Source organism: Momordica charantia (assembly GCF_013281855.1).
Source record: "Momordica charantia cultivar OHB3-1 chromosome 2 unlocalized genomic scaffold, Mcharantia_2.0 BLBB01000002.1, whole genome shotgun sequence".
Classification (NCBI taxonomy): domain Eukaryota; kingdom Viridiplantae; phylum Streptophyta; class Magnoliopsida; order Cucurbitales; family Cucurbitaceae; genus Momordica; species Momordica charantia.
This window is the reverse complement of record NW_028275160.1, coordinates 9,636,291-9,658,552: the sequence shown is the minus strand read 5'-3', so window position 1 is coordinate 9,658,552 and position 22,262 is coordinate 9,636,291. Positions and strand designations below refer to the sequence as shown.

At 30.3% G+C, this 22,262-nt stretch overlaps 2 protein-coding genes and 1 pseudogene across 9 annotated transcripts; 2 read left to right on the top strand and 1 right to left on the bottom strand.

Moving 5' to 3' along the window:
* The first annotated feature begins 5,587 nt into the window (after positions 1–5,587).
* Positions 5,588–10,472, top strand: LOC111017961 (methionine--tRNA ligase, chloroplastic/mitochondrial). 8 transcript variants are annotated; one of them, XR_015789447.1, is made up of 6 exons: positions 5,588–5,956; positions 6,614–6,781; positions 7,464–7,605; positions 7,716–7,842; positions 8,147–9,681; positions 9,790–10,106. XR_015789447.1 is itself a non-coding variant. In XM_088121184.1 (6 exons), exons 2-6 carry the CDS (start codon positions 6,777–6,779, stop codon positions 9,846–9,848), a joined length of 486 nt encoding a protein of 161 aa, XP_087977310.1. In that variant the 5' UTR covers positions 5,591–5,956; positions 6,614–6,776; the 3' UTR covers positions 9,849–10,106. The 8 variants fall into 8 exon arrangements, 4 of the variants coding, with proteins under 4 accessions (XP_022149555.1, XP_087977310.1, XP_022149556.1 ...); XR_002602353.2 differs by lacking the exons at positions 6,614–6,781; positions 7,716–7,842 and adding an exon at positions 10,196–10,472 and having other exon boundaries at positions 5,589–5,956; positions 8,147–8,245; positions 9,501–9,681; positions 9,790–9,905; XR_015789448.1 differs by having other exon boundaries at positions 5,590–5,956; positions 9,501–9,681.
* A 1,307-nt stretch (positions 10,473–11,779) lies between these two features.
* On the top strand, positions 11,780–18,319 carry LOC111017904 (triacylglycerol lipase OBL1-like; annotated as a pseudogene).
* Positions 18,320–19,413: 1,094 nt separating this feature from the next.
* Positions 19,414–21,170, bottom strand: LOC111017903 (small ribosomal subunit protein uS7m). The gene is made up of 3 exons (XM_022293793.2): positions 21,162–21,170; positions 20,372–20,389; positions 19,414–19,797 (listed from the first exon to the last, which is right to left on the bottom strand). The coding sequence occupies exons 1-3, from the start codon at positions 21,168–21,170 to the stop codon at positions 19,414–19,416; spliced, it is 411 nt and encodes a 136-aa protein (XP_022149485.2).
* Between the last annotated feature and the right edge of the window lie 1,092 nt (positions 21,171–22,262).

The window sequence follows — 22,262 nt, the reverse complement described above, 5'->3', positions numbered from 1 at the left end:
TTTTAACGAACATAAAATGAGTTTATAATATGAAATAATATATTTATCAAATCCTTTATCATTTTTAATGTAATTCTGCATCTTAAAATTTTCAAATTCTGAATCTGAAAACACTCAAAACATGAAAAAGTCGTTTTTAGAATTTCTACTGTTTTGATCACAAAATCGGAAATATTTTTAAAAAACAAAACTCCCAAATCCTGCCAAAACCCAGATTGACCGAATGATGTAGTGAATTTGAAGAAATTTTGGAAATAATCTAAACAATTTCTTTTTTCTTGTTCTCATTTTCCATTTGTTCCAAAACATAAATAAAAATATTGTTTTATAATACTTACATTTATGGACATTGGAGGAGTGCAATTTATTTTTCTTTATTAAAATTGAATAAACATAAACAAGAAACAACAATATTTACCAAACCAGACTACTCTTAATATCTTCCCTTAGTTAAATTTCTAACTTAAGAAAATATATAATTCGCTATGATTTGTCCTAGTGTTATTGTGGTTGGACGAAAATAAGACTATTTTTGTGGGTACTAATTTTTTTTTTCCCGTGTTGGGATGAATTTTAAAAGATTTTATTCCTCCAAAAGTAAAGCTTTTTTCTTCTTTCTTTTTTCCTTAAAAGAATAGTGGAGATCCTGTATTTCTAAAATATCCATTTTAATCTATGTAAAACCGTTTGTTTTTGTCCTTGTACTTTTGAAAAACGCAACTATTTTGGTCCTTATTTATAAAACTTTAACACAAATTTCACACACAATGAAAATCTCTTAACAAAAATTTATGGTTACATTTCAATAAATCTAATGAGTGAAATGTCATGCCAAAATTTTGATTGAAATAAATTAGATAAAAACGAAAATGAATAGATCAGAATAGTCACTTTTATAAAGTACAATAATCAAAACGTACGTTTCAAAAGTACACAAACTAAAATAAATAAATAAAAATTGAAAGGTGTATAAAAATCCAAAATCAACATCCACAATCAAATGTTTCCGAACGAAAATAGTATTTAAACCCATTATATATATTTCAAGTACATTGAATATTGCAAATAAAATAATGGGAAAAGGGCATTGTTATTATTATTATTTATTATATGTTCTCTCTTTTACTACTCCAAAGTGCAATGTATTGTATAATGTAATGTAGGGTTTTGTTTAGTCTGACACATTATTTCAAAGGTTTCCCATTTCCCCATCCTATCTATTGCCCCCTTTCCCTTTTTGTAGGATAAGTCTCTCTTTCTATTAATATATAAATTTATATCATATCATATCATATCTACATGCATGCATAGAATAAAGTTATTGCCCCATTTTAATTTCTTCCCCTTTTTTTTCTTCATCTTCCCATCTTATTCATAACTATATATTATACAATAATATAACTTATATTTAATCTTTTCCCTCACAATCATTTTCATTTAAGAAAATAGCTAAATGTATTACTTAATTTTCGTCTATAATATTAGAGAGTTTATGGCCTTTTTTATTTTACAATCGAGTTTTTATTTTGTCATTTAATGTTGTAGGGAGGATGATGTGTGTTTCTTTTTGGAGGTTAATTAATAGTTAGTGCAGTAGATATATTTTTTATGGGTTCATTTTGTTATTTTAGGTCAAATTGATATGGACATAGTTTAACTAGTCAGAATATACATTACTTATTTCCTCACAGGTCAGAAGTTCAACCTATTTTAGGTTGGAAAAATCGTTTATTACAAGTCCAAACAAATAAAGTGGGTAAGGTCATGGATTTTATAGATCAATGAGCAAGTCAACTACTTTATTGGGAAATTTTGAAAAAATTAGCCAGGAAGTATTATGGAAGTTACTAGAAGTTTGTACAAACTCTCAACTTTCAATTTAATTAATCCATTAAGTTACAAATTGTTACAATTAAATCTTACCTTTATATAACTTTGTTAGTGAATAAGTTTAATTGCCACCAACTTTACAAATTTGAGGATATAAATTGTATAACTACTTCATAGTTTTAGGGTAGTTTAGGGTTTTAGAATTTGTAGTACTTTAATTGTAACAAACCCTTCAAGTTGCAAATTTAATGAACTTTATATATTGTTTGATGAAGAAAATGATCTTCACAAACTTCGGATTCTGAATATCGATGTTCGAAGGACCTGCAAAACAAAGTGAACACTCCAATGCTGATCTAGTCAGTACTTATTATCTGATCTATACACGAGAGAGAATATAGTTTCGTGTACCTGAAAAGTGAGGCGAACGACTCTATTTATAGGTATTGAGCTTCCGACAGTAGTTGAGGAGTGTGGTGACAACTATACCATAAATCATGACGTGTTGTCAGAAAGACAGTCGAGTGATTAATTTTGTGATATAACTCATCCTTGTTAGTCGAGCTATATCCTTTTGGCTGAGGTACTCTATGGCAGAGCTATGAATCAAGGACGAGGTGCTCCAATGGCCAAGCTATAAATCAAGGATGAGGTAACCCATGGTCGAGCTATGAATCAAGGACGAGGCAACCCGTGGCCAAGCTATGAATCAATGACTGAGGTAACCATGGTCGAGCTATGAATCAAGGACGAGATAATCCATGGCCGAGCTATCTCTTAAGATCAAGGTAGTTTATGGTCGTGGTATCTCTTATGGCCGAGGTTCCCTTATGGCCAAGGTATCCCTTCTAACCGAGGTACCTCTTACGATCGAGCTATCTGATCTTAATGGTTGAACTATCTCTTATGGTCGATAATTGCTCTTCGAAAAATGGATTCGAGACTTCATACTTTAGTTTATGGTCAAGTTTTCTTATTCGTCCACGTGTCACATCGTTTTTTTATCACCTAACCATTATAATGGTAGGATTTGATTGCAACAATTTTATAAATTTGAAGGATAATATTCTTTTAATTGAAAGTTTCAGAGAACTATTACATTGCATCATTCTTGTGTAATTCAGCTATGATTTTTCACATTTTTCCCCATTTTAACTTTATATTTCCCATTTTAACTTTGCAGAGAAAATCCCACATAGGAAATAAAATTTGGTATGAGTTTGAAGTAAGAACACGGACAATAACCACTGTTGACAAAGTAGAAACCTAGCTAATTTTTTTACCATGGAGATTAAACTTACCTACATTCAAATTGACTAAACTTATCTAGAGAGTTAATACTCAAACACGAACATTTATAGTTTTGAGCCACGCATCTACTTGGCGTCATTTTACGTGAATAACATGTGCAACACTCAAGGACTGTAACATGTTGTCTAGACAAACGACTAGGCCAGAATAGTCACTATATATATATAAATAAAATGTAGATTAAAATCTAAATTTTTAAAACCTCTATACTAGATAAATATTATCTTTTAAGGTAAAAAATCTTTTAAAGATAATTAAAAGTTCGATCTCCCACACTCTACCTTTGTTCAACTATATATATATATATATATAAATAAAGAGAGGTCTATGTACTTTCGATTATTGTATCCTTTTGTTGGTGCTTACTAATTAAATTATAGGAATGAAATCAATTAGTATGACCTGACCTGAACTTAAGAATAACCATCTTCCCTAAAAAGTTAAATTTCATTCTAATTTCCTTACAACCTCATATGGATCGATCTTAATTATTCTCATTCCTTATTTTTTGGGCCCACACTTTTCAATAATTATTTTACCATTTTTACCATTTTTTCACTCATCTACTATCGAAATGCATAACTTTTAAATTAATTGTTTTGCAATTTTACTTTCCCTTTAATTTATTTATTTTTACTACCAATAAAAAATTATACACCTATTATTAGTCAATGTGATTTCATTATAAAATAGAATAAATTTCTATCTAATTTATTATCTCAACTAACGGTAGAGGCTAACTATTTATTGTGGTACAAGGATTTAAAATAAGTAAATAATTGACCTAAAATTATTAATTATGTATAGATTAAATAAATAAGTTTAACATGGGAGAATTAGAAACGCAGGGTTTTTCATGACAGCCAATAGAATTTCGGTCGGTGATTGGTTGATTGGGGATACAACTTTGTCAGATATGCCCATTCCTGTGGGACACGTGGACGGCCGAGATCTTATATCCTTGGATTATATATTTTTTTATTTAATTTTTATTTTGTTGTTGGTTGTCCCTTATGCAAGGGGAGATGTACTGAAATTGTTACACTATTAAGACAACACCAATGGACTCTGCCTCCTACTCCCCAACTTACCAATAACATCAATATATGTAACAAAATCATTTTAATATCTTCATAATTTAATCATATGCCCATCTTCGCAATATAATATTCAATTAAAAAAGCTACATTTAGGCCGAAACGTTCAAGGTTTGTTTTGTAATTTCATCCTATATATATATATCAAGGTGTTAATTTTGTGTTATGGATGTCGAGAGACGCGATTCTAGCCTGCTGACATGTCAACAAATGATTCAACGTGAGTTTTAACGTGGGCTTCATTGGCAACCTACAGATACAATTTTATACCAGTGTGTTGGTGGGCCACATGCACTTTAAAACTTAAGTTAGTATTTAGTTTGAATTTATGTAGGTTGAAGCTCTTTCATGCTTAAAAACAATAACAATATTGTAAAAAATTTTAATCGCAAAAACAGGATAACTAGAATTGTAAAAACAAAAAAAACTCCACTAAACGTTACTAAATTAGAATATTTTTTTTAAAGGAGAGTTATATTCGTTTTGGCACTCAAATACCATCTATTTCTAAAAGAATTCAAAGGTTATGGCATATTTAAAAATGAGAGAGTAACAAAAATATGGTATGAATTTCAAAATTTGTTAATACTTCTAATTTTTTTAAAAATGTTACAAATTTGACTTGGTTTATTTTCAAGTGATAAGCATTTTTTTGGCTTGAATTAAAATAAAATGATGTCATTTGTGTAAAATTTTAAACTTGCCGCTATATTTAAAAGTACTTATTTTAATTTTGTCATTATGTAATTGGCTCATTTTCAAATACACTATTTTATTCTACTAATAGACTCAATAAATAAATAAATAAGAACTCTGTTTTTTTCTTTTTCCCAATAAAATTCTACCTAGATATATCCAGCCTAACTCGCTCTTAAGGACAATTTTGAAAATATTTTGGAACCCTCTGTTTTACTTTTACCCTAAATTAGAAAAATCAAAATAAAAAAGAAAGAAAGAAAAAAAAAACCCTAATATGGAGTTGGTTATCGCCTCGCCTAGAGGTGTCCAATTCTCCTATGGAGACCCGTCTCGAATAAGACGGGGACGAAAATTTGTTTTTCTCCACCACCTAAACAGAGATGAGGATGGAAATATGATCGCCATCCCTGACCTACCTTGTTCGAATTTTCTATTAAGATGTTGTAGACCTGGTATGTTTACATTTTATATGAATAATTAGACTAAAATGAAATATTATGTTTTTTTATTAGGTGTTTTAAGAAATTTTTCTACGAGAAATAAACTATGTAAGTGAGTTTTCATCTTGAAGAAAAACCGTTCGGTTCGGTCGATGTAGATCGAAAGAACGGTTCGATTCGATTGGGTTAAAAAACCAATGGAATGAGCGACCTCCATAGAAGTTCCGGTAGAATAAACCCTTCTTCTTGATTGGCCTACGCGCAGAGAAAGAAAGCCATGGAATGATGGAAATGGGCGCTAGAACAAACATTTCACTCTGTTTCCGGCTCTTAAACCCTTTGCAGGATTCGAAATTCGAAACCCACCCATCTCGGAACCGCCTCCATTTCTGTCGAAATCTCTTCTTGTCCCCTTCTTCGTCAAAACGAGCTGTATTCTGTACCTCTGCAACCGATTCCATTTCCAATTCCCATGGCAGCGAAGCCGCAACAGACCCATTTGTTATCACGACCCCACTTTACTATGTCAATGCTTCCCCTCACATGGGGAGCGCTTACACCACCATCGCCCCATTTCAGGTGCCCCTTTTTTCTCAATCGAAAATCTTCATATTTGTAGTTCTGTTACGTTGTTCGTTTGATTTTTTGCTTTTACAGCTCTTCTTATTGGTGTTTTTTTCACTTTGGAAACTGGTGGGGGCGTCTGTATAATGCTGGCTTTGAACAATTTTGGGTTAAGAAACATATTTGGTCTGCCCGTGCAGTACCTGAACAGTATGTAACATTTTAGTTTAAAATTTATGACGATTTAGTCAACTAATTTCTATAGTTTTAAATTTGTAACGCAGTCCTTATAATGAAAATTTTGGACAAGGTGAAGTATTAATCTATAGCATGTACAATCATATAGTTTAAATGCACATTTGGCCCCTAGATGGTTTATACGAAGTATCAATTTTGAGAAACTTCTCTATTACAACGTTGACAAAAATCTTCATATGCAAGTATTAGTTGTTACATACTAAAGTTAATGGACTAAATTGTTATAAATTTAAACTATATGGACTAAGTTCAACAAAATTTAGGGACTAAATTATTAGTTTGATGAAGTACCAAACCATATGTGTTTTCCAGTAGCTATTTTTCCTGGGGTATGGATGCATTTTACAGTCCTTAGTTCTTCAATTTTCGATATTAATTCTCTTGATTATTATAAGAACATTTGTCAACCTGCAGGATGAGAAAGAAATTCTTGCCAACAATTGTTGTCCTATACACCTAAATCCCTGTGCTTTAAGGAAATAAGACAATTACTTTTTTGCATTGTCAAAATATCGAAGATTGCTTGAAGAAACTTTAACACAGAATTCAGGTTTTGTGCAGCCCACCTTCCGTTAAAATGAGGTGACTATATGGGATTATTCTACTTGTTTGAAATTTACTACTGCTCTTTTGTGTGTGCAGCCACCTTCTATTTGTGTTTGTCTGTGAAATTTGTCTGTGAAATTTATAAACAGAAGTATAAGCACACACAAACACACATCATCACACACATATATATATCGTGAATGTCTAAACTTGATTATGCACACCTTGACTAATTACATGAGACATGAGACAACTACGAAATAATAGACTAGGGACAGGGGAAGAGAGAACCCCCTCCCAAGAGAGCTAATTACATGAATGCCTTCCAATTATGAAGGATCACTGTGAAAAGGGTAATTACAAAAGAGTTTGCTTTTAGTATAAAATTGAACGTTGCTAAAAAGAGAGGCAAACTTAGCTTCCCTCTCCTCAAAAAGTCTTGATTTCTCTCCAGCCAGCATCTCCATTGTAGAATGACTTGTAAGAGCGTTAATACAAAACTCCATGCACATATATCATAAATTATATTATTCAAGGTCTACCATTACCTATGACCTAAAGTAAACGTGAAAGTCTTGTAATGGTTCATCATATCTCTTTGATATTTTTTGATATTGTATTTTATTTAATCATTTTTCTGACAACAGAATGTCAGTTCTATTGTCTGTTACAATTTTTTCCTTCTTGCCGATCGTGAACCATTCTTTGATTTATTCAGCACCATATCTGCCAAGGTGAAAAGTTGGATTAGAAGTGGCCTAGAAGACTTCTCTATCTCCAGGGCTTCGGTTGAATGGGGTATTCCAGTTCCCAATGATCAAAAGCAAATAATTTATGTTTGGTTTGATGCATTGTTAGGGGTAATCTCTCTCTTATCTTTTCATTTTCATTTTTGTTTTTAAAGAATTCTTCATTACTACAAACATATGGTATATGTGAACTTGCAACAATTCTCCACCGTTTTGTTTAGGAAACCGAAATGGAAAGTATAGTCAGTGCCTTCAATCTTAGTCATATGAAAATTCCATAATGTAGTTATATATCAGCGGTATCAGAGAACTGTAAGCAACCAAATTTACAAAGGGCTTCCGCTTCAGGTTGGCCTGCCTCTTTACACTTAATTGGTGTTTTTCAATGATATTTTAGGGCAATTTTCCCGATTGTACATATTTCATCTAGCCCCGGCTGGAAAATATTTTCTTTTTCTCCACCTGATTTTTAGAATTTGGTCTTTGCTACATTTTTTTTTTAATATAACAAGAATTGAAATTATTCATGAGCTCCCATTTCTGTGTTATTTTGAATTCCGGAGGTTATGAGACTTTCCCTTTTTCCCATACTGAATTCAAGCTCCTCAGTCTGTAGGATGCAGATTTATTGTTTTTACTGTTCTGTTTGTAGGATATTTTACGTTTCCATGCAGTTTATTGGCCTGCTATGCTAATGTCTGCTGAACTAAAACTTCCAAAGATGGTTTTCGATCACGGGTTTCTGACAATGGTGTGTTTGGGTTCCTAAAGTTTCTATTAGACAAAGGAATTTAGTTGGCGATGGTAATGGGTGAAGCAGAAGAAAGTTAATATTTACTATTTAGGAAGTCTATAAAGGTGTAACCAGTCTCCATTGCCTTTATATATAATATGAATATTGTTGCACCTTGTGAATTCAAGGGTCTTCGTTGTCTTGTGAATCTTATCTCTTGGAGTTGGTCAATATTCAATGTCCCTCATAATCAAATATTTCCAACCATTTGGATGCTGCCAGGATTCATGAATTCTTGCATTGTGTAGAATTGGTTATTTTTGTTGGAATAGTGAGCAATAGGTAGATTTATAACTTGTTATATTTTGTAATAATGGAGAAAACTTCATTATTGTCTACTTTTTGGTGAATTTATTCTAATTCGAGAATTAAGCTATTATAATATGCTTCTTATCAATGCTGTTGCAAAGATTTTATGGTTCAAGCTCTTAATGTATTTGATGTATTTTGGTTACTAGCGATGTCAGTTATGGGCAAAGCCGAGTATTTATTTTAAAGAGAAGCTTGAAGACGTCCAGTTATGTGCGAATTTTTGAGTTTCTAGTTTCTCAAGCTTCTGGTGTCTAAGTAGTGGAACCATTCTTTTCATATTTCTTAGGGCCGTTTGATAACTATTTTGTTTTGGTTTTTAATTTTTGAAAATTATGCTGGTTTTATCAATATGTTTTTCACCTTTCTAAAGAATAACATTTGACTCGGTTAAATTTCAAAAACAAAAAAAAGTTTTTAAAAATTACTATTTTTAGTTTCAAACGTGATTTTGGAAACAAAACGTTTTTAGAAAAAGATAACAAAACAAAGAAATGCATAGGTGGAAGTAATGTTAATAAACTTAATTTTCAAAACTGAAAAGCCAAAACGAAAACCAAAATGATTACCGGTCCTTAGTTTTCCAGCTCTCCTGTAGAGAAAGTGTGATATTTCCTATAAATTGAATCCCTGTGATCTCTCCCTAACTTCTTTCTGGTTCATGGTTCGAGTGGTAAAGAGTGAGTAATAACAACTGAATATTTTATTACTAGAACTTAGATTCAGAATCCACATTAGATATATGAATTTGACATCATCGTGATCTTGTTTGTAAACATTTATTTCTGGAGTTCTTGTAGTCCTGGCCTTCTTTTGTCAATACAAACAATTGTTGGTCAAGTTTCGAAACCTCTCATAACTAATTTTGGTTCATGCATCAACTCTTTTTGTTTGAACTTTATAGGATGGAACGAGGATGGGCAAGTCATTAGGCAATACCCTTGAACCAAATGAATTGGTTCAAAAGTTTGGCTCTGATGCAGTGAGATACTTCTTCCTTGGGAAGATGGAATTTGGTAGCGATGGAGACTATGCCAAGGATCGTTTCATCAATATTGTCAACGCACATCTAGCAAATACATTAGGTATTGATAAACCATAGTGCTGGTTCCTTTTGAATGGAAAAGGAAAACAACAGCCACTCTTACTTGAGATTTCTGTTTGACAACATAATTCTTGACATTCGCTTGCAGGAAATCTTCTTAACCGAACACTCAGACTCCTTATGAAGACTGCCAAACAACTTTGGTAGGTTGATTCTACTGCTGCAGGAGAAGGAAATGCATTTAAGGACGAAGTTGAAGAACTGGTAACGGCTGCTTGGAATTTATATTGTTATTTGTGATCTGAGATGCTATGGAATTGGTGAAATGATTGTTTATCCAACTTGTAGACCTTGAAACCTTCCATGTTATCACTTATGTCAAATGGCTTCTTGTTTGATGGTGTATCAAAGTTCATGTATTTGGCTTAGATTTTGAATCTATTGTGGTGGGGGGATATTGTCTGTTGTTGTGGTGTGTCCTCTATTAAGGACTTTTGTGACCAACAGGTTCATGATTTGTGCGAACCGTGTCGATTTTATTTGTGTGCTTGTAGGTTGCGAATGCTCGGACATTACTAAAAACCTAAGAAGCACAAATATGGACACGAGACACGGATACGATACAAGGACACGATGACACATCATTTTCTGAAAATTTAGGACACGGACATGGCAAGGACACGTTTGTTAATGTATACATTTTTTTAAGTATATATCATTTTTATACGGGAGGAAAATTCAAAGCCAATGAGCTCATACATTTTTATGCTAAAACTCAAAATGAGTTTGATGCATTTCTCTGAATATTTATTATTTTGTCATGTATTACTATTTATGTCTATTTTTTATGCTTAACAAGTGTTCAATACGTGTCTAACAAGTGTCAAATCTATATTCACTTTGTCAAATCTATACTTTGCAATTTATTCTCAATCTGTTTGCCCCGTGAATAGTCGAGGTACGCGCAAGCTGGTCCGGACACACGAATATCAAAAAGTAAGTTCGAGTTCAAAGCGTTTAATTTTTTTCAATTGAAAGTTTGAGAATGCAATAGTTCTAACCCATTATACTTGTGCAATTTATCCTACTAATCAATAATCGACGTGTTTCATATTTTTTACACTTATTTATTATTTATATCATTGTAAAAAAAATTAAATAACATTATCTCAAAACAATATTGTTTAACAAAATAAATTCATCATTAACCTTCATGGATGACCCATTGGTCCAAACGAGTTAGGATAAAGTGGGAGGAAATGAGTTTAAGTCACATGATGGCCATCTACTTTAAGAATTAATTGTGCATAAGTTGGCTCGAATCTTCACGGATATCAAAAAAATAAATATTTTATGACTATTTTTTTAATGACTCCTCCAAATTTATAAGGAGTTGGTAGAATTTTGACGATCATATTTTTTTTCTGTTAATGATAAAATCATATCACAAGTGGTACCATTCATGAAGGGATTCGTTTTGCTGAGAGACTGAATTTGGAAAAGGTTATGATTGAATCAGATTCTTTGGAGGCGATGCGATTAATGCGATCAATGATGTGACGCCTAGCACAATGAGGTTGACACAGCTTTCAAGCATGTTCATAGAGAATCAAATCACTTTCTATGAAAATGATATCTCTGATTTTTCCCCTTCGGCTTGCAAAGAGGCTGAATCTGGATTTATCATCTTGTGTAGCCCATGTGGCTATTAACTAGTCTTTTGAATGAAGTTCATTTTCAAATAAAAATAATAATAATAATTTTAACTCATTTAATAAAAGAGTGAAATGGTTATTCGTTAACTTAAAATTTTGTTAGCCAAAACAATCATAGTTCAATGGTAATTGACATATATTTCCAATCATAAAGTTCTGAGTTTGATCCTCCTCCCCACATGAAATGTCTAATTATGTTTTATAGTTGAAAAGATATATTAAAACACAAGAGACTAAATTGAAACTCGTCGAACAATAAAGGACCAAACCGAAAAAACACCCGAACATGGAACAACAAAACATATATTGAACCCTTTTATATTCTATTATAAGAATGAACTTTTTTAAAAGAACAAACATGTTGCTCGTGGTAATAAAGAGAGATCAGTCCAACAAAACTATACCAAACTGATGAACAAAGAAATGGATGAGATGAAATTGCCCAAAGCAAAAAGGCCAGAAAGTGATCAAACAAGAGACAAACTAAGGAACTATAAATGAAACTATTAAATCATAAGGATTTAACCTAGGTAATTTTTAATATAACTTCAATAAAAATAGTAAAATGTCAACATAACTCAATTAGTTAAGCAATCTATCTACCACAAGAAGTCATGACTCCACCCCACGTATTGTACTAACAAAATACTAAAATTAATAACTTCTCTCGAAACAGCGATTAACTAATAAAACCACAAACAAATCACTCAAAATCAAGTCACACATATATGAATCTAGCTAGCTCCAAATTAAAATCAATCAAACGGGATTAAAAAAGTGCTCAAACTCAACAACAAAATATCCAAAACCCAAATGACTAGAAAAAACACATTATTTTTGGGAGAAAAACTAGGAAGAGAAGATCTTGATTGTAATTAATGCATATGATTTTGAAAGTTCAAAAGTTTCATTAGGGTTTTTATTATTTGTTTGAAGGAAATATGGAAATCCCAAAACAAGAATGTGAGAAGTACATGTCATTCATTGGACATGTTGATTCAAGAGTGGAACTTGAGAGAAGCATAAAGCCTGGAGATTGCAGATATTTGTTTGCTCTCTCTGTCATGGCCTCAAAGATTTCCTATGAGAATCATACTTTTGTTAAATCCACTGTCCAACATCTTTGGAAGGTAATAAAAATTTACTTAAAAGGTTTAACTTCTAAATTTCGTCCACAACGTCGTCATATGATCTATCTATTTAATGCACATTTGAAAAACGTTTCTGTTTCTTGTTTTTTATTTCTCATTTTATAATTTTTGTTTCTCGTTTCCTCTTTTTTAATCAAGAAAACATATCTGCATTGGTAAACTCTTTGATCAGGTTTGATTGTTCTTTCTTTTTTTCGTTGGAAAAAAACATAAACATGTTTGATGACAATCAAATGAAATTGTTAATCAAAATGTTAAAGTTTTATACTAAAATTATTTTTTTATATTAAGCATTCTAATTGTATTTTTGAAGGAAAAAAAACTAGAAATAGGAACAAGAAACAATAAATTCATTTCGTTATTTTCAAAGTTTCTACAAAAACATATAAAAATACTAAATCCATGTGTTTCTAAAAGATAAAAATGAAAAATAAGAAACCAATCAAATCAGCTCTGAGTTTCTTAACTTTAAAAATATCTTTATAATATATCGCATAAAATTGAAAATATATATATTAAATATGACTATTCTTACATAGAATTTCTTAATTATTACATCACACATGTCATTCTAAATTTATCTTAATAGAGTGTCATTTCAACATTCCATCCACCATTGTAGATTTATTAGTGATTTGTAAACATATAATATTGAAAGAATATTAAGAAGCTAATTTATATTTTAATTATCATTAATTAAAGAATGAGTTCAAAAATTATGTTTTTCAATGTCAATTCACACAATATGATCTTATTATTATGTATGCATGTACACATGGACTAAGTTATCACTTTGATAAGAAACATAATTGAAAGATGAAAGAATATTAGAATTGAGATTTTAAAGGTTATTGAAAAAACAAATTAAATAAAAAGTTGTTAAAAGGTTTATGACCACAAAAAATCCAAAAAAAAAAAAGTTTTAGGGTTTAAAATTTAAAATAGCTAGATAAAATTCTAAACCCAGTATGATAACTAGCTTATTATTGTTTTCAAATTTTAAAAATCAAACTATAAACACTATTTTCACTTTGTTTTGCAATCAATTTTTAGAAATGTTTTTCAAATTTAAGCCATGTTGAAAATGAAAAAAAAATAATGTAGTTTTCAATTTTTTTTTTGAAATTTGGGTAAGAATTTAATTAAATGAAACAAACATGATTTTTTTTAAAAATAAAATTAAAAATGAAATAGGGTTATTAAAGAAGGTTTAGAGACGACTTAAAACTATCTTCATTTAATTTTATTTTGTTGAGAAGTAAGATAAATACTTTAAATATTTTGCCAAAGTAAGCAATAGCTCTGTTCAACGATAATTGACATATATCTCCAATAAAAAAGTTATGAATTCGATCCACACCCCATAAATTGTACTAAAAAACACTTCAAATATTTCCCTAACTCAGCAATTGTACCACTACAATAATGTGTTCTTCTTTTGATGCAGATGGAATTGGTTGGATTCTACGATTTTTGGAATGGTAAGAAATAAATAATAAACAAAGAATTTATAATTTAGTTTTATTGGGGTATTTATTTCGTTTAAATTTGGAGTTCAATTTGATGGAAGTTTATGATTAAAATATAATCACTAAACTAAATGATATATATATATATATATTTTTTTTTTTTTTGAGAAAATTCATTTTTGTTTAATCTTAAACTTCTAAATTCTTAACCTTAATTTTATCTCATTTTTATTGCAATTTTAATACAACCCTATATTCAATATATATTTATAGAAATATTTAGATATGGTTTTCATTGTATACCAAATTTATTTATGTTATAGATTTTACAAATAGATACCAAAACATTTAAGAGTACATGAATCTAAATAAATAAAATCTAAAAGTATATAAATTAAAATAAACGTTTTTAAATTAGTTGGACTAGAATAGTGTTTAAACTTAAGAAAGAAAAAAAAACGTCTCAAAAGCTTAACTAATTTAATGTATCCATTTGACAATGATCAAGATTGAATTTTATGAATTTTTCCATAGAATTCTATCTTACAATCATGAATCATCCTCAAACACTCTAACGTAACAAAAACATTTAAAATATTGAAATATGAATGAAACTTACACATAATCATTTCATTTTTTGTTTTCTATTTTTAAAAATTAAGCTTAGAAATTTTATTTTCACTTGTTACATGCTTTTAAAACATTTTCAAAATCTACCAAATTTTGAGAAATCAAAAAATTACTTTTATTTTTTGAAATTTAATTAAGAATTCAAATATATTTTAAATAGAGGTGAAAAATTTACCAAAAACAAGTATAATTTTAAGAAAAAAAAAGAACTAAAAACGAAGACTCCGTTCATAGAGATTTCATTTTTAGTTTTATGTTTTAGAAAATTATGTTTGTTTTCTTATGATTTGTATAATTTTTTCATTTTCTTTTTGAAATACATTTGAATTTTTAACCAGATTTTTAAAGACTAATTTTCTTCAAAAATTAATAGATTTCGAAAACGCATTTTAAAAAGTTGATGACAAGACAAACTACACCGATGAAATTAGTAATTGCAAGTATAATTTTTATATTAAAAAATCAAAAACAAAATAGTGATCGAACAGAAAGGAAGGGTTGATATTATTTAAAAAATATATATTTATTATAGATTTCTAAGGGAAGGCGACAACTCAAGCCTTGATTTTCCAAGACAAGACATCGAACCCAAACATGATAGTGGTGGCGCTCAGAGGCACAGAACCTTTGACACGGACGCGTGGTGCACCAACGTGGACCTATCATGGTACGCCTTCCCCGGGATGGATAAAATCCACGGTGGTTTTTATCAAAGCCCTCGGCCTGCAGCGCAGAACCGGCTGGCCCAAGCAAATAAAACCCGACCCGGACCGGCCGCTTGCTTACTACTGCACCAGAGAGAAGCTGGGAGAACTGCTGCAGCTGAACCGGGCCGCCAAATTTCTGGTCACCGGCCACAGCCAGGGCGGCGCTCTTGCCGCCTTGTTCCCGGCGGTTCTCGCCTTGCATCGAGAAACTTCACTTTTGAATAGGTTGGTTTTAATAGTTACAACTTCTAACATTTTTTTTTTCTTTTTAATTGCATTTTAATTTAACATCGGTCTGGTTTAATTTTGATAATTATCTTTGATTTTTGTTTTTGTTTTTTTTGACGTTTGTTCTAACCATTATTAAATGATCGACTAGGGAAAGATAAAATTAGAAATATAGTTTTATTTTTAAAAATAATGAACTGTCAATTTTTTTTATAGTAATTAATATGTAAATAGATCTTCAACCATAAATATTTTCCTTCCTCATATATTTACTTTTTTTATAGAAATCAGGTTCATTTAAATATTTTCCTTCTTCGTATATTTACTTTTTCTTTAGAAATAAGGTTCAAATCTACTATACATATATACATATATATAATAAAAAATAGAGATTTGTATCAACATCCCTGGGTTCTCTTTAAAAATCGACTATGAGAACAGTAGAGATTTGTATCAACATCCCTGGGTTCTCTTTAAAAATCGACTATGAGAACAGTAGTTCATGTCTATTATAAACCATTGTTAGATCTCAGGTAGGAATCTGTTTCAAAATTTATACATATATTTTATTTTTAACAAATATTTTTAATATATTAGTCAAATTTTCAAAAGGGGTTTTTGAAAAACGTATACATTTTGTTTTCCTTTTTTAATAGAATTTTGCTATCAATTATTTCATTGGAATAGTATGACCTTCCTATGTTAGTTAATGAACTAGTTTGAGAACCACTTTTTAAAGAATGATATTTAGGTGCCTGACTAGTTAGCATACATCTTCTTGTTCACTACTACTATAAATTTTGACAATTTTAAAGTTTCGGTTTATATATCTTATTTTCCTATTTGTCAAAAATTTAATAGTAAATATTTTTCTCCACTGTCACCATTATATTTCATTCTAGTGCAATAAAAAGTTTCTAACTTGTAAACTTTAAAGATTATCCCTAATTATTTGTTTTTGTAAAAAGTTTTTTATAGATCTAACTTTCTCACGATGTGTCTAACAAACTTCACGCTCTAATTAATTCCATCAATTTAACAAAAATTGAGTACCGATACATATCATATATTATTTAAAGACGGAGTGACAAGCTGATTTGAACGGATTCTGGAATTTAGAACATTAAGCTAATAATAGAGATACCCATTAGACAAAAATTGAAAGTCGAAGAGGGTACGCATATCTTTTTAAAGCATATATTAGGACGTAAGTAGGGCACAACACAGTTTAGAAAGAAACATTCTAATTATTTAGATGAAATTTGAGGATAATGAAGGCTTCATGGGATCTACACTTATGGGCAACCAAGAGTTGGAAATGAAAAATTCAACCAATTTATGGAAGGAGTGTTGAAGAAACATGGGTGCAAATACTTCAGATTTGTGTACAGTCATAACATAGTGCCTCGAATGCCCACAGATGACCCAAGTTTCATGTTCAAACACTTTGGAACTTGCCTCTACTTCAACAGCGGCTACTGTGGAAAGATAATAGTCTAAGTCTCGTTTGATAACGATTTCATTTTTTAGATCCCGTTTGATTGATAATCATTTCGTTTTTAAAAGTTAGTTAGACTTGTAATTTGTTTGTGATTTCTTTGATATGTTTTAACTTTTCTACAAACACATTTGAACTCTTTTAAGCCTTAGCCAAATTTAGAAAACAAAAACAAGTTTTTTGAAAACTTTTTTTCTTTTTTTCAGTTAATAATTTAGGTTGGATTTTGAAAATGTTTTTAAAGAGTAGATGCAAAACGAAAAAAATACATAAGTGAAAGTAGTGTTTAGAAGCTTAATTAAAAAAAAAACAAAAATAAAATAATTATCTGATTTAGTTATTTATTTTTTAAAAATATTTTTGTTTTTTCTTCACAATTTTTTTTATATGTTTTTTACCTTTCTTGAGAATAGTACACTTGACCTCTAACCCAGATTTCAAAAACAAAAACAAATTTTTATTTTTATTTTAGGTTTCAAATTTTGGTTTAGATTTTGAAATTGTTTTTAATTAAATAGTTTATAACAAAAACAAAAAATACGAGTGATTGTATTATTTATAAGCTTACTTTAAAAATGAAACAAAAACAAGAAATAAAAGTGGTTATTGAACGAGGCGTTACGTCAATTTAACACAGCATCAAAATAATTAATAGGTTTTGAGTTCAAAACTTTACGATAAAATATTATTTCCAATATAATCTAGTCTTATATGTAAATCAAGACGATATTCGAGCCAAGAGATCTAATCCTTATCAAAGTTAATAAATTAAACAAAAAAAGACTTTAAAAGTGATTCACTGCAAATCATTTTAAATTATTCTTAGAGCAGATTTTGATACTTATAGAATCATTTTTAGATGCAGTGCAACCCAACAAATTTAACGAAACACGTACAAATACTTAAACATCGTCTTTTTTTAAGGTACACATAATAACTAGGACGTAATCTCCGAACTCACCCGGTCGGGAATTATATAATAATGACAGGAAGTAAAGGAAGAGCCCTACAAGAACTACTACTCATTTGTTGGAGGAGTTGAAGGGTTTTTTGTGACCTTATGGGAGCTGGTAAGAAGCTTTTTGATTCCTTACACAAGAGGAAGACAATATACAGAAACTTGGCTGCTGAAGGGAATTAGGGTTATAGGGCTTGTGTTCCCTGGTTTAGCAGCTCACAATATGCAAGACTATGTTAATCTAACTAGGTTGGGATCTCTTCACCCCTTTCTCAAACTCCACGATACTTCTACTCGAGTTTCAAAGTCGATGTACGCATAGTCGTTCAACGCTGGTCAAAGCATTGGATTTGTTTTGATATATTTTGAAGGTCGGAGGTTCAAATATTGTTCACTAGTAGAAATTCGGGCTTCAGTGACAGTTAAAAACTGTCATTAACATAATTCATGACAGTTTTTTTTTTGTCATCTATTAAGACATCAAGAAAGAGGAGAAGATGACAAATTTGTCACGAATTCGTTTACAACTACAGTTATAACTCATTTAATTACAGTTTATAACTGTCACTAAAACGATGAAAGATTTTATTCTCATGTCAATAAAAACTTAATGACGACAGTTTATAAATGTCACGAAATGTTTTTTAACGACTGCTGATAAACATCAAGAAAAACATAACAATTACTATTTATAATTGTCATGAAAACTTTTATAGTGATAGTCATAACGGTCAATATTTGTAGTTTTAACTGTCGTGAAAATCTTTATATTGAAAATTTGTAACTGTCATTAAAATCTTTATATTGAAAATTTTAACTATCACGAAAACTTTATATATGACAATTGATTAATTGTGATAGTTTTTTTTTTGTCACAATTTGTGTTTAATAAAGGTTTGTAATGTCAATAAAAGTTTATATATGACAACTTCATAACAGCCATGAAATACATTTAATAACACTGTCCACGTTTCAAAAAAATTATCTATATCTATAAATTATAAAATGTAACAAAGTTGCATATAATAAGATCAAAGTCTGATCAAATTTGTACATTAGGATATTTTATAGAAATACTATACTATAAGTCTATGACTACAATAAGAGAATGCCCAACGAACTATATTAATATTACATCAACCTCGTACATGTCGAAAATATGCCGAAACTCTTCCCTATACATTTTCCTTTCTCAAAATGTTGCTCCCGCAGGCTACTCCCTTCAACAAAATAAAATGAATAATTAAGAAAATATTAATATTAACTCCCACATTTTCTTTCTAACTCCAACATGCATTACGTAAATGACACATATAAATACTAAATCTTAATTGACTATCTTTGGCATAGGATAGCCACACAATTATCCAACTAGATTTTAAACTATATGCATGACACAAATATAAACACTAAGGCTTAATTGACTATCTTTGCTGCAGGATTCTCCCTTTTCTTACGTGCAATTCCCCTCTTTCGGTAAGCATCCAGTATCTCAGCAAATGAACATTTCTCTAAGCTTATCCTGTAGCTTATACGTCGTTTGAAAGCTGCTTCAAGGATCCAACGAATAGCTAAGGTTTGTTGACGATCCCTGGCTACAATCCCAGGGACATCATAAATAGTACCTGCTACTCCTACTTTTTCTACTTCGCATATGGGCTTTATATTCTCTACGGCGTCAACCATAAGTTTGATTACATCGCGTTCAGTTTGAGCTGGGCGATGAAAAGTTTGATAAACAATAGCACGAAAGTTGACCAACTTCTTGATCAATTGTTTTTGCTCACCATCCAAGCCCCCCTATAACCACATAATTATCCAACTAAACTTTAAACTACACAATTATCCAACTAGACTTTATACTATATATATGCATGACACATATAAACATTAAATTTTAATTGACTATCTTTGCTGTAAGATAGCCAAACAATTATCTAACTAAACTTTAAACCACACAATTATCCAACTAGACTTCATACTATATGCATGACACATATAAACACTAAGTCTTAATTGGCTATTTTTGTTGTAGGATAGCCACACAATTATCCAACTATTTAAATTTAAAAAGAATGACAATTACATAGATATACGAATCTGAAATACTCACAACAAATATCAACCTTATACAAATATCTAAATCAGTCCACAGTATATATTTGGAGGGAGTCAAATGTCAACATCTAACTAACATATATATGTTTCACGCACTAACCCGAAAAAGTCCATAAATCAATCAGTTTCAATCATGGTTTTTAACTTTTTTAAGTTCGTGCAATAAGTAAGGGAGAAAACAATATCCAGTTAGCTAAATGAATAAGTAAAATTATATATTATGTGAAAATGATCTCATATGTAAACTCAAACTAACCTGATCATTAACTCTTATCTATAACATGAAACCACGCATATACAAAAGTAAAGCTGAAATTTTAAGTACAAAAATAAACATAAGGTGGTAAAATAATTCAATCTCCGTAGGGTGTATATCACGAAATTCTATAGAGAATCATGAACTCATTTTCTCCCTTTGCAACAAACACTGCACACCCTTTCAAGTCTCTTAGAGAACCTTCTCTTAGCCGTGTATAAGAGATCTCTTCCGTTCCAACAAAATACGCTAAGGATCAAACTTTGAAAGAATAATAATGAATCTAGAACAACCAATTTTCCAACAAAATCTAAGAAGTGGCCACCTATGTTTTAGGGATTTGGCAGCTTTGACAGTATTTGTACCTTGATGTCTTCTCCACCTAGCTTTGATAAAGGGGGACTTACTATAAAAATGAGTACTTCCTAACACATTCCTTTATGTAAAAATGATCTTAGAACATGTATCTGTACCTAGGTTGTTTATTGTTCAAACTCACTTCTCAAATACTTCAACCCTATGAACTATTAGTAATGAAACCATGAAATAGACAACAGGAAAACATCATTTGATCCAAAAGCTAAAACACAAAATCAGACTCAATCTTTCAACAAATAGGAGATTAGGAAAAAGAAGAGACACCTTTCTCAACTTGTTTCTAAGGAGAAAATAGAGTTTTTCAAGTGAAATCATCTTTGTCAATATCTTCTTCCCCACTCACTTTCCTTACCTATTATCGTCTTTGTTCCTCACTGTGACCTAACTTTTTCTAGTCTCTTGTCTTCCCAACCTTCATCATTGCTTCTCTTTCTCTTTGTTTCTTTCCGTGGAACCACCTAAACCTAGTAGGAAGTGGTCATTTAAAAAAAAATTAAGAACAAATTTTGTCCGACTATATAATAAAATAGTTGGGAATATAAACATCTCTGGACTATTTCAAAAACCATCGGGAATGATAATATATAAAAACAAAAATTTAGGCAAAAGCATCGATAAGAGTAACTTCACCCAGCATCGAGAATGTATTCTTTTCCTGATTATTTTAATCAATAGTCGGCAAAGTCCCGACTATTATTCTTTAGTCAGAAAAAAGATGTTTGGCCAGCGTCGAGAATAAAAGCATCGGAAAAAACTCATAATTCTTGTAGTGTCGGCGATCAATTATGTGAATTTGTGTCATCTAGGTAATAGATCTTGAACGACAGCACAAGGAATTAATATGAAGGATGACGACGAATGCAAAAGAGTGCGAAGAAGATGATGAACTTTAGGTTTTTTTAAAAGAACATCGAAAACATACGAGGAAGAAAGAAGTTCGCAAAAGGGCATGGTTTGATTTAATTTATTTACCTATAATGATAAAATGATTAGAACCATATTAATATTATACGAACATTTCATAAAATCAATTTATTTTGTTGATGTTTGGTGTATCCATAAGTCTTAGTGGTCTTGACTTCAATCCACACCACTAACTATACGTTATCATTTATATATATATATATATATATTTTTTATAAAAAGAAATAACTACTAAGTTTTTATTTTTCATTTTATTGAGAAAAATTATTAGTTGTTTTTATTTTCTTTCAAAAAAGTACTTATTAATATTCTTAAAATTTTGGGCAAGAATCTAATAAAAGAAAATTTCAAAACTAATATTTAATTAAAAAAATTTGTCTAAAATTAAAAACTTTATGTTATAAAAAATTTAAAGGCTCATCAACATAACTAGTTCTAATTTAAACCCAAATTAATTCCTAAGCTAAGTTGACTACCTTTCATTCCAATAATAATAAAAAAAAAAATCAGGGTATAATTTAAATATGAATATTTTATTTACGAAATGGTTGGTGAAATTAGAATTAACTTAAATCATTTTATGTTTATC

Excerpts from the sequence above, each read along its gene's own strand:
- LOC111017961 (XM_022293863.2), top strand. The coding sequence starts at position 5,850 with ATGGCAGCGAAGCCGCAACAGACCCATTTGTTATCACGACCCCACTTT. Across the intron at positions 5,957-7,463 it reads CCACCATCGCCCCATTTCAG|CACCATATCTGCCAAGGTGA; the intron begins GTGCCCCTTTTT and ends TGATTTATTCAG. Across the intron at positions 8,246-9,500 it reads ATCACGGGTTTCTGACAATG|GATGGAACGAGGATGGGCAA; the intron begins GTGTGTTTGGGT and ends TGAACTTTATAG.